Here is a 12,650-nt window from a genome sequence, read left to right as displayed (position 1 = left end):
AAAAAAAAAATTTTAATTATTAAAATAAAAAAGCATGCAAGACAACTAATCACCATCCCTAACACTGTTATACATGTAAAGTGTGAAAAAATTAAAAACATTATAAATAATAAAATTGACACAGCTTTTATAAGCTATTATAAAGCAAAATCCCAGTGAATTTTATTGGGTTTCGTGAAAGACTATTCCAACTGGGGATACTTATGCCGAGGCCCTCAGACTATGCAAAGTCACTGATTCGATTCAAGACCAGCGACGAGAGATATGGAAGCCCAAGGTTTCCATATCCTGGACCAGGCCAAATCCTGGGCAGCTGCTGTGGTGGTCATGGAGGAGTGGAGAGCATGAGACTGATTCCTGTGATGCTCCAGGGACAGACGAGTCTTCTCTAAGGCCCAGCTTCCAGCCTCCGCCGCTGAGACTGCAGTTCTGCACAAGACGTTTGGCCAGCAGAGAATTTGAAATGGTCGTGCCCAACTAAGCCTGCTTTCTCTCTAGGTTTTTTAATTCTTCACTTTCGCCAATTGGTGAAGTTTTTTTTTCCCTCTGCGCTGTCGCCACTGGCTTGCATGGTTTGGGATCGGTAGTTACACATCGATGGATTTGCTCTTCAGTGTTTAGGCCCTCAGTAGTTATTATTAAACCACACTAAACTGAACTGAACTTAAACTTTAAATACTGAACTACACTGCTCCAATATACTATGATCTTTAATGTGAAGCTGCTTTGACACAATCTACATTGTAAAAGCGCTATACAAATAAAGGTGAATTGAATTGAATTGTCTACTGTTGTTCTATGCTATGAAAGACGAAGAGATTTAATCAAAATGGAAACAAAAATCATCACAGGGTGAGTTTGTTTGCATTTTTAATAAGAAATTTAAAACACAGATTTAAGTGATTTAAAACACAGATTTTAAGACTAATTAAGGCCTTGTTTTTATACTATGAAATTTAAGACTTTTTAGGGATACCCGGACACCCTGTTTAAGAAGTATGTCAAAATTAAATTAGTTTTTTCCTTAAAACAAGCAAAACAACCAGCTAATGGGGTAAGCAAAATAATCTTGTGTCAAAAGGAAAAACTAGATTATTTTGCTTAACCCACTGGCAGATTACTTAGCTTGTTTTAAGGACAAACTCACTTTATTTTAGCATTTTATTTCTAAAAACAAGACAGTATTTTATGCTTGTCGAGAAAAAGCTTCAAGATTTGAGAAGTTTTAGATGTTTGGACTAGAAACAAGTCAAAAACTCTAAGTAAAGAATGCGGGGTTTTTTTAGTGTAAAAAGCTAAATCACTCACTTTGGATGTTCCTTCTCCAAGTGCAGCTGAACCAGTTTCTCGATGGTGTCACTCCACGGGACCACAGCCTTGTACATTATTTCAATCACAGCATCCATCACCTTCTAAAACATGATCAAACACACATTTTAGCCAACAGAATCTTCTGTTTATATACTGTTTAAATAATAAAAATAATAATAATAATAACAATAATTATAATAATGTACATAAATTACCATTGTTTCTGAATAAATGCCATAATTTAAAGTCATATTTTAGTTATGCTCAGAAATGGCAGCCTATATGATCATTAAAGAATCCCAAACATGATATCTAAAATTCAGTTTTACATATACAACTTTTAATGAGGATGTGTGATGAAATAAATATCCACTGTAATATTGTGTACAATATACTGTAGGCATGGGACGATAATTGTTTTCTAGGTATACTGCGATTTGGAAAAGTCAAAGTTTTAAAACCGTAAAAAAAAAAAAATTCTGCAATACTCTTCCTAAGGTATGTGTTTGATTTTTTTATTGTTTTTTGTTTTTTTTGTTTGTTTATAGAAGAACAGTATCTCCAGTAGAAAAGACGCCGAAAAATCTGTGTTTTTGAAACAAATGAAGACAGCAGAAGTCAATCATTTATTTAGCCTGACATGTTTACTGCTTCAAAATATTTCAAATGTTTCTCAAAATCAAATATACTGTCTTCAAAAGGGAAAAAAGTTTTGTTTTTTTAACCAGACATTTTAGTAGAATATATTTCAGAGCAGTAATAACAATACATTGATATTGATATATATATACACAATATATGATATTTTTATCCAAGGTTATCATACCGTCAGAATCATATACCGGCCCATGCCTAATATACTGTAAGGTTTATAAAATCTCACATTAGTGTCTTTCATGCAGTGTAGTACAGCCACGGCTTTAGCCTCCCATTCAGTGAAGAGAGAAGTGATTTGAGAGCTGCAGCAATCAAGCAAGTCCTAAAACAATGAAACACATGAAATCAGGAGCTGATAAAACAACATGCATTTAATGAGTGATTGATACACTTCAGTTACACCCTTGTGGCTTAAATTTTGATAAGCATGCAACTGGCAGGACTACCTACAGTGCAACAACAAAAAAAATATATATATCCAGTTATAATGAATTGCCCTCCTCTAAATTTATTTTTCTTTTTTAAATATTTCCCAAATTATGTTTAACAGAGCAAGGAAATTTTCACAGCATGTCTGATAATATTTTTTCTTCTGGAGAAAGTCTTATTTGCTTTAATTTGGCTAGAATAAAATCAGTTTTTAATTTTTTACAACCATTTTAAAGTCAATATTATTACAATATTATTTAAGGTCTATATTATCACTGTTATAAAATGACTTGCCTATTACCCTAACTTGCCTAGTTAACCTATTTAAGTCTTTTAAATGTCACTTTAAGCTGAATACTAGTGCCTTGAAAAATATCTAGTCAAATTTTATGTGCAGTTATCACGGCAAAGATAAAAGAAATCAGTTATTAGAAATGAGTTATTAAATTTATTGTTTAGAAATGTGATGAAAAAAATCTCTTTGTTAAACAGAATATATAGTACATCTAAAAATAAAGTGGTAAACATCAATTTTCCTAAACTAAATTGCGAAAACTATCATCCTCAAAACTGTTTTTCAGATTAATTGGGTAGCCCTAACCCCTATTGCATTTACTGTAGTTAACACCACAGTAAAAACAAAAGAAAAGGTGACCTTGATATAATCTAGTAGAGTCTGGTCCAGGTCCAATCCATTCTCTAGAGCGTATGGTTCAACGCTGCTCTCGACTACTGCAGGAATCAGTTCTGGGGCTTGCACCTTATCCAGCATCAGAAAGGCCATGCTACGTGTGCTTCCCTGCCACAAAACACACAATAGCTCATATTCTCCCAGTATCATACAGCCCTAGTTCAAACTGTCTTAATGGCAACATTTTCAGTTATGACATTGTTATGACATTTTGTTTCGATGCTAAAAACAAGAAGAACACGAGTTATATGTACTACTGTACTTAAAACACGAGTGACAATAACTTCAAACCCTTGCTTAAATATTTAATACTTGCAAGGTCACTATAATATCTTTCACTCTATATAAACTTTATAGAACAATATAAACTTTCCTACTCACTCGTTCATAGTCAGACAGTGAAAGGTGGCAATTATATTTGATGTAGAGGTCACAAAGCTGCCGAAGGTTTGCCACAAGTGATCTCAGACTTTCCACTTCCTCTGCTCCACAGATTTCAGCCTGAAAAACAAATTAATTCGTAACAAATGCATTGGTCTTGTTCGTATTACTGAATAACTTAAAAATAATATGGTACTCTTTCAAGCTGATTAAAATTGAAATTTAAAAAAACTTGTAACACTTAATAAACTCTGCGGACCCGGTACCAGGTCCGTGATGTCATCGACTTTCGCTTTCAGATTTAAAGGGCTAGCGTTGCACCAGACCCCCGTAAGTGGTGTCGTTTGAAAGTGTAGAATCGATATTTTATGCACATTTGCATCACTTTGGTTTTTATTTTACTGTATAAAAGTTATTTACATTTAAATATTTTGGATTTACATTGGATTTACATTGATTCATTTTCATATTTTTCATATGACACATGTACAAGTTATAGCTCAAATGAAAGCTCTTGTCGGTGCTCATACAGTTCTAGCATTCTTTTTACTGAATTATATTCATATGCCAAACAGATGTTGAATGAATTGTGGTGTTTCCATGGCGCAGAAATGTAAACAATACATTCATGATCAATAAGCAGCCCCAGATAGCACGGACAGCTGTCATCTCTTACCCTATGCTGTGCCCTTCAGGGCCATTTCTCCTCTGTTGTTGAGGTGATGTGCATAAGAAATCCTTTTATATGTCTGACGTGGTCCAAACACAGTGAATTATGTTTGATCAAACAAAAGAATTGTGAAATATGTAAACAAGGATCGGTCCCTGTGGCTTGTACAGCACATCTCATCAGTTGGAATGCAATAACCTTTGCATAGATTATGGTAGAGACCTTTTTCTTTTTTCCTATGAGTACAGACATGTACAGGAACCACCAAAATTATGTACAGCACGCTAGACCACACAGAACCTAAAAGGTACACTTTCAAATTTATGTTTATAAAAAAAAAAATACAAAAAGCGCCTCTTTTTTAGGTGTTTATTATAACACAGACGACATACACTGTTATTTTAAACACTTTCAATAGTGTTTTATGAAAATTCAAAGGGTTTTCTTTAAAATGATACCAAATTTTTGCATTTACACCTCTGCATGTGGATTTGGGAAGCTTTTAAATTTGGGTAGGCAAAATACAGGCGGAAATCCCTAAATAGCAGCAGAGTTTAAGTGGTTAAGCTTAGGTCACAATTCATGGTACTAACAAACCATTAACTTACACTGCTAGCTAAATAAACTACAAATTAGCTGCTTATTAATTCGTTAATAAGGTAATTGTTGGCTTTAGGTTTTAGATGCAGACTAAGATTATACTTTAGAACGACTAATAGACAGTTCATATCTTAATAATAAGCAGGGCCAGACGGAATCTGCGGACGTTTTTTGCTATTTCTGCTGAGAATTTTGGTAAAAATCTGTGGATTTCTGCGGAATCATTTCGGGAGTATCCAGCGGAGTATAATAACTAAAACATAAATATATTAAATTAAAATTAATAAATTACTGAATAAAAACTGAATAAATTAAAATTTACACATTTACTCAAGTAAATAAACATAATTATTAATGGGCTAAAAAAAACTGCAGAAATCCGCGGAATTCTGCAGAAAATCTTTGGAAAATCTGCAGAATTCTGCACGAGCAGATTCCGTGTGGGCCTAATAATAAGCCAGTAATTAATAGCATAAATTATGACTTTAACTAAAGTGTAACTGAAAAAAACTTGATATTTACCAAGCCCATAGACCTCCAGAGGGATGGCAAGCCAAGTTCAGCCAGGAGGAGTCCATTTTGAGGCCAGTCACTCTATTAAAAAATAATCAGCAATTAATAATAGTTATAAGATAAACTGCCAGAAATGTAAGTTTACTAAGCATAAAAAAAAATTGGCACACATCCTTTTGTATTGAACCCATTTCACATTGACAACTTTTTACACATGGATTCATTTAGTTAGTTTTCTGTTAAAGGTGCTGTATGTAAGTTTTAGACTCTTCTAAAGCATAAAAATACCATTATTTGATTGCAGATATTTAAGATACATGCTTAGTGAACATTCTTGTTTATCTGAAAAACAATGCTGAAGTCAGATTTTCCGCTTTAAAGATTGTGCATTACGTGCCGGAACGTCTGTCTTTGTTTTGGTTCTTTTTAATCCACCCAATGCCAATGCCTTAGTGTGATTCATTCAGTCAGGAAGGCTCTGAAAGCATGCGCCCGTGACCGAAATGCAACTTCCGGTAGACAATAGAAGCCCCGAAATGAGACGCAGATTCAGAGTTCCACATGAGGTGGTTATTGATTAACAAATAATATAAATATTATGAATGTAAACATTAGGTGAGCAGGTTACATTGGAATTCTGTGTCCTAACAACACGCTACATGATTAGATTTGCAGAGATAAGCAAGTTGGCTGTTTGCACCAGACAAAACACGACAGAAATTTAAATACAGCCATTCAGAAGCACAGAATTGTGCACTCACTGCACTCTAGCGAAATTGTAAGATTTATAATCTTAATTAATTAATACATATTAAACCTCTTTAACATTATTAAATGTAAATGCTGAATCACTGATATGTGTTGGTTTGAGTCACAGTTCTAAAGTTCAATTTCAAATAGTTTATTTTATTTTCAAGATCTGAAGTGAACCATCTGCTGCTACTTTCAGTAGTATGGCAATAAATATCATTTAAAATGGCATTCACACTCACATTATTAGCATTTAACACTGAATAAAGCACATGAGCTGTACCTGAGGTGATCAATGTAATAGTTTTGTGTTGTCCAGGTGCAAGAAGTAGAAGCTGTTTTTAAAATATAAATTCCAGGTGTTGGTTAGAACTAAAACTCTTTTTAATATGGAAAATATTCCTTCTATCATGTGCCGTTGCTTTTATTTAGAACACGATTTAAATCAGCCTTTGCTGGTGTTGTCAATTTGGCAACCTGCTCTTGTGTGTGTGTTTGTTTTGAACCAGGGGTGCAATACCACTGGATGTGAAACTACACCCTTTAAAGGACAGGTGTCAAACTCAGTTGCAAAAGGGCCGCAGCTCTGCACAGTTTAGTTCCAACCCTAATTAAACACAGCTGATCAAACTAATTGAGTCCTTTAGGCTTGTTTGAAACCTACAGGTAAGTGTGTTGGTGCAGGGTTGGAACTAAACTGTGCAGGGCTTCGGCACTCCAGGAATTGAGTTTGACACCCCTGCTTTAAAGCATACCAGTTCCAGAAACATGGTCAAAAGGAAAAACAAAGGTACGGTATATACTAAACGTCGAAGTCAGAAACATTGTACTGCTGGAGAAATAAATCCCTCATATAATATATAAGACACAAAAGTGGATATAAAAAATTATAATAAATAAATAAATCTAATAATTGAAAAAATAAAGATTGCAGAAAATTATACAATAAGAAAGAACAGAAAAGAACATATAACACAGAGTGACTTTTGAAGATAAACAGATAAATTACATTGTATTACAAAAATATATTACACATTTAACACAATCATATTCCATGTTGATCTAGTATAGTTATTTCTCATTGACGACCTCACTCAAATTGAAACCATTTATGTTTTTTTTTTTTCAATAGAGCCAATCATTTAAAGCACTGGTTTAACATAAAATCTTGTTTTACTACACATCATGATCATGATATGAAGTACTATGCAGTCATATACGCATTTCAAATATACTATTGCAATGGGTTTTTTTTAAATGGTCTTAGTAGTTCACTACCTTTTCTGTTAACTCCAGATTTCTTGCCCGGTGCTCCAACCACCTGGCAATGATTTTCTGCAAGCATGTAGAAATGTGTCAATTATGCCCAGTTTAAAGATTTTATAAGTATATTTTTATAAATAAAAATTAATGCTTCAGAAATAAATTAGACATTTAATTATCACAAAAAAAACAATACATACACACAAAACCATTTTTATCCAACTTACTGTACATACAGAGTGCATAAAAAGTCTCATAAACATTGCCATGAAGACGCAATCATAAACGAAGTTTGTTGTCCTGATACCTGTCCTTTGGGCAGCACCCTCCACACAAACGGGACCACAACACCCTTAAACCATGGAATGAGGTCTTGTGATGGGATGTCGGATGAAATGGAGCTCAGCAGAGCATGGAAACAGGCCTCATCAAACTCACTGGCAAACTCACCCTGGAAAACATTCGCTTTAAGTCATTGTAAAATCAAAACTGACTTTGCACATTGTTATTTTTGAGGTACAATTGATTCAAACAAGTTAGTAATTAGGGCTGCACGATATTGGACACAAACTGACATTGCAAGGTTTTGTTTTTCTGCAATATCACAAGTTACTCTTAACTCTTAAGTTACTCTATTTGGAAAGAATTGATTGAGAGTTTATAAATAGTTTAAATAACATTTAAGCATAGATAAAAACAACAAAACAATAATATAAATTAAATAACCAACACTTTATGATTTATGGTGAAGTTTAACAGTACAGAAATTCAAAAATCAAAATGTTAAATAACACCGCAAAGAGTTATGTTGTATAAATAAACTTAATCATTCTTCAAGTGGCAAACTTTTTAATTTCTTGTGCCTAAATATTTTAACTTAGCTTGAAATCTTAATCACAGACCTTAAAAACACATCAAAAACAAAAAATCTTTCAAACGTATATTAGGGTTAATCTTTGCAATCAGATCATTTGCTCTGAACTGTGGTTTCTGGTTATTTGTAATCCCAACTTGACATTGTAGACCCTGTGATTACTGTGGATTTGCACATTGCAATATCAATGCCGAAATGATATAGTGTGCAGCCCTATTAGTAATTACTTTAAATCAAAATTTCATAATTTGCTTTAGCTCTAGAATGGCATTCCTCTTCTATTGATGTCAGTTTAACGGCTAGACCAGAACATTTTTAAATCACTCATATCAAACTGTACAGCTTGTTAAGGAGAGACACTAAAATAAAACTGCCCTCAATTGAATATTCTGTTTCACAGTACTGAAGTCAAGTTGTTAGTAACCTGCAATTTATAACCTTATTGATTTGGAGTAAGTCTCAGGCGAAAACGATCCAGTATATTTCAGCATTACACTTTTTGTCTTTTCCTGTCATGCACAAATACTTTTCCCAATTATTTTTGTAAACTGCTCCCAACACGGTAATTAATAATGCTCAAATGACATGCACTTGGCCTGCCATGTTTCAGGGTAAACACTTTATGAACTGAACATGCCATACTTCAAGTTTTACCTCATGTCGCAACCACAAGTATTGCGCTCCATTGACATTCCCTTCTTTCAGAAGAGCAAGGATGTCTTTGAGATAGTCCGTGCTGTTTAAGAACTCAATCCACTTGATACCACTGTAAATAGCAAATTAATTAATTAATTTAATTATAAATGATTAATTATTATATTCCCTTATATAATAACCTATAATATAATATATAAAACTAAATTATATATGAGATTACCATACAATAAAGGATGGATGGATGGATGGATGGATGGATGGATGGATGGATGGATGGATGGATGGATGGATGGATGGATGGATGGATGGATGGATGGATGGATGGATGGATGGATGGATGGATGGATGGATGGATGGATGGATGGATGGATGGATGGATGGATGGATGGATGGATGGATGGATGGATGTGAATAAATGGGAATGGACGGATGGATGGATGGATGGATGGATGGATAAGAATGGGAATAGACATGGATGGATGGATGGATGGATGGATGGATGGATTTGAATAAATGGGGATGGATGGATGGATGGATTTGAATAAATGGGAATGGACAGATGGACGGATGGACGGACGGACGGATAGACGGATGGATGGATGGATGGATGGATGGATAAGAATGGGAATAGACATGGATGGATGGATGGATGGATGGATGGATTTGAATAAATGGGGATGGATGGATGGATGGATGGTTGGATTTGAATAAATGGGAATGGACAGATGGATGGATGGATGGATGGATAAGAATGGGAATAGACATGGATGGATGGATGGATGGATGAATGGATGGATGGATGGATGGATGGATGGATGGATTTGAATAAATGGGGATGGATGGATGGATGGATGGATTTGAATAAATGGGGATGGATAGATGGATGTAAATGAATGGGAATGGACAGATAGATGGATGGACGGACGAATGGACAAACGAATGGATAAGAATGGGAATGGACATGGACGGACGGATGGATGCATGTGAATGAATGGGATGGACAGATGGATGGATGGATGGATGGATGGATGGATGGATGGATAAGAATGGGAATAGACATGGATGGATGGATGGATGGATGGATGGATGGATTTGAATAAATGGGGATGGATGGATGGATGGATGGATGGATGGATGGATGGATGGATGTAAATGAATGGGAATGGACAGATAGATGGATTGACAAATGGATGGACGAATGGACAAACGAATGGATAAGAATGGGAATGGACATGGACGGACGGATGGATGCATGTGAATGAATGGGAATGGACAGATGGATGGATGGATGGTAGGATGGATGGATAAGAATGGGAATAGAAATGGATGGATGGATGGATAAGAACAGGAATAGACAGGGATGGATGGATGAATGGATAAGAATGGGAATAAACATGGATGGATGGATGCATGTGAATTAGGGTTGGGCAATGTCAACCGATTTGGCATCGTAAGATGTCTAATGTGAAACATCGTGATAGACAATGGCATTGTCATCATGTGAAAGGGGGGGGGGGGGGTGCCCTCGTTTGCGAGCATTATGAGTCCAGCAAATGCATAGAGACTCCCAGAACTTCCGGAAACGTGAATGGATGGATGGATAAGAATGGAAATGGACATGGATGGATGGATGCATGTGAATGGACAGATGGATGGATGGAAAGATGGACAAGAATGGAAATAGACATGGATGGATGGATAAGAATGGGAATAGACATGAATGGATGGATGGATGATGGATGCATGTGAATAAATATGAGAGATTTTATGAAAACAGACGATATGATTCCAATACAATACAATACAAACTTTTAGTAAAATGCCTTTATAGAACATGAAGGACTTCATTGATTTATTTATTATTTATAAAGCTTAAATTATCACACTGTTAAAATAAAGTGTGAATGAGGAAAAAGTTTAATGAACATACTCAAAGTTATTGGGTCCATACATGCTGGAGAACGTGGCGAGCTTAGCCAGGGCTGTTTGGATCTGGCAGCATGGGAAACGGTTTAAGGTGTAATTTAGCATCTCCTCGGCTATGCTGAGCGTAGGCCAGGAAGCACTGAGACAATACTGCACCACAAACTGCTCATCCTGTGGGACAGATTAGATGTTAAACATCACAACACACATTTACCAATACAATTTAAACATACATGTACACGCATAGACGTCATCTATATACTATGTAACTGCAGGTTAAATACACAAATACTTTGATGTCTTTGACAATTCAAGTATGAGCTGGAAACACAGAGACAATCGGCTCCACAACCCACCAGATGGGAATGCGGGAAAAGCCAGCTTCTCTCCTTTCTAAATGTTCTTGGCGATTCTTTTACCAGATTAGCCCGTACTGTATGCCATATATATTTTTAAGTCATGTATGCATCTTTTAATCTTGCATTTATCTTTGAGAATTTGATGTCTTGTATTGATCGTTTATGAATTGACAGAATGAACTGGCATAATACACATTTACCTGACTAATAAATTGTTGTTTTGAATAATTCAAACAGATTTTGTGTTATTATCTCTAGTAGATTACGTTAAATCCATAACACCACAAGCCACTGTACAGGTTAGTAACGGACTAAAACACTATAGACAGCATGCTCTACGATGTTCTTAGAGCTCTGACTAACACAATGACATTAATTCAAGTATACTTAGACTGTAAATGGCTACCCTGCTGAAAAATCCAGCTTAAACCAGACTAGGCTGGTTGGCTGGTTTTAGCTGGTCGACCAGGCTGGTTTTAGAGGGGTTTTGGCCATTTCCAGGCTGGTTTCCAGCCATTTCCAGCTTGGTCTTAGCTGGTCAGGCTGGAAGATAACCAGCTAAAACCAGCTATGTCCAGCTTAAACCAGGCTGGTCAGGCTGGTTTTAGCTGGTCATAAATATTAATGTTATAAATATAAATATTATCACAGCAAATATGCTTAAATAATAGTGTAATCCATTTTTGCAAATAAACTCTTCATATATCGTCTGATGAGGAAAAAACTAAGTGTAAGGTTTTAGTAAATGTACTATTATTAATGTGTTCATAAATCACTACACATGACAGACAGTGACTAATCTCATTCTTGTTTCCATGAATAAACAGACATTTGCACAGACGGGCAAACATAATCGTCTGGTTTTGCAAATATGACCAATTCTATTTGCATTACACACTCACTTTGGCTTTTCAAGGTAAAGGTCTATGTGTGATTGAAATGAAAGTGGATTGAATTATTCTCTGCACGTTTTACCATGATTTTCATCAGGTTGGTTTTGGCCTCTTGAATGAGCTCGGGCCACTCGATTGTTTGATCATTTCCTGATGCTGAGATCAGCTTTTCCAGCACAACGTTCAGTTTAACCTTATACACCAGCTGAAACAAACAAAACCAAACACTATCAGCTTAACATGAAAATTATGTTCAAATATATTTATATGGCAAATAATATAACAATGTCTCACCTCAACATCAAGGCCGAAGGTTTTTGCAAATTTTTCCGCTTCTTCAAACTTGTGCTTATAAAGAAGTTTGTTTAGCCTGAATTTAGAAAATAGAAAAAAAAGTGTATTTAATATAAAAACTGAATCCTATTTGATAAATAACACATCTTAATTAAACATGTAAAAAATTATTATCGCTAATTGTGTCGCAGACATGTGTGATAAATTACATTTATTTTATAAAAGCCTTGCTATCTTTAGCCCCGCCTTCACATTAGTTGCTGTTCAGCTATTGGCTTTTACGGGCTCTATTTTGACAGTCCAAGCGCAGAACGCAAAACGCAGGGCGCAGACGCTTTCAGGGCGTGTCAGGACACGTTTTTGCTAATTTAAGGACGGGGAA

General features: G+C 35.3%; 1 protein-coding gene across 5 annotated transcripts in view; it reads right to left on the bottom strand.

Moving 5' to 3' along the window:
- The window catches only part of kntc1 (kinetochore associated 1), a 79,809-nt gene that overhangs the window by 51,908 nt on the left and 15,251 nt on the right, over positions 1-12,650 (bottom strand). For 3 of the 5 annotated variants that reach the window (XM_021476680.3, XM_009301982.5, XM_009301984.5), the window contains 11 exons: positions 12,269-12,344; positions 12,057-12,179; positions 10,727-10,893; positions 8,794-8,905; positions 7,573-7,716; positions 7,281-7,337; positions 5,262-5,333; positions 3,470-3,589; positions 3,053-3,196; positions 2,195-2,290; positions 1,309-1,412 (listed from right to left, as the gene is read on the bottom strand). In XM_021476680.3, coding sequence (XP_021332355.1) covers positions 1,309-1,412; positions 2,195-2,290; positions 3,053-3,196; positions 3,470-3,589; positions 5,262-5,333; positions 7,281-7,337; positions 7,573-7,716; positions 8,794-8,905; positions 10,727-10,893; positions 12,057-12,179; positions 12,269-12,344 — 1,215 coding nt within the window. The remainder of the gene's footprint in view (positions 1-1,308; positions 1,413-2,194; positions 2,291-3,052; positions 3,197-3,469; positions 3,590-5,261; positions 5,334-7,280; positions 7,338-7,572; positions 7,717-8,793; positions 8,906-10,726; positions 10,894-12,056; positions 12,180-12,268; positions 12,345-12,650) is intronic. The other 2 variants (XM_068221568.2, XM_073951635.1) reach the window with 1 other exon arrangement.

This window comes from Danio rerio, chromosome 5 (assembly GCF_049306965.1).
Source record: "Danio rerio strain Tuebingen ecotype United States chromosome 5, GRCz12tu, whole genome shotgun sequence".
Taxonomy (NCBI): Eukaryota; Metazoa; Chordata; class Actinopteri; order Cypriniformes; family Danionidae; genus Danio; species Danio rerio.
This window is presented reverse-complemented; position numbering and strand designations above follow the sequence as displayed.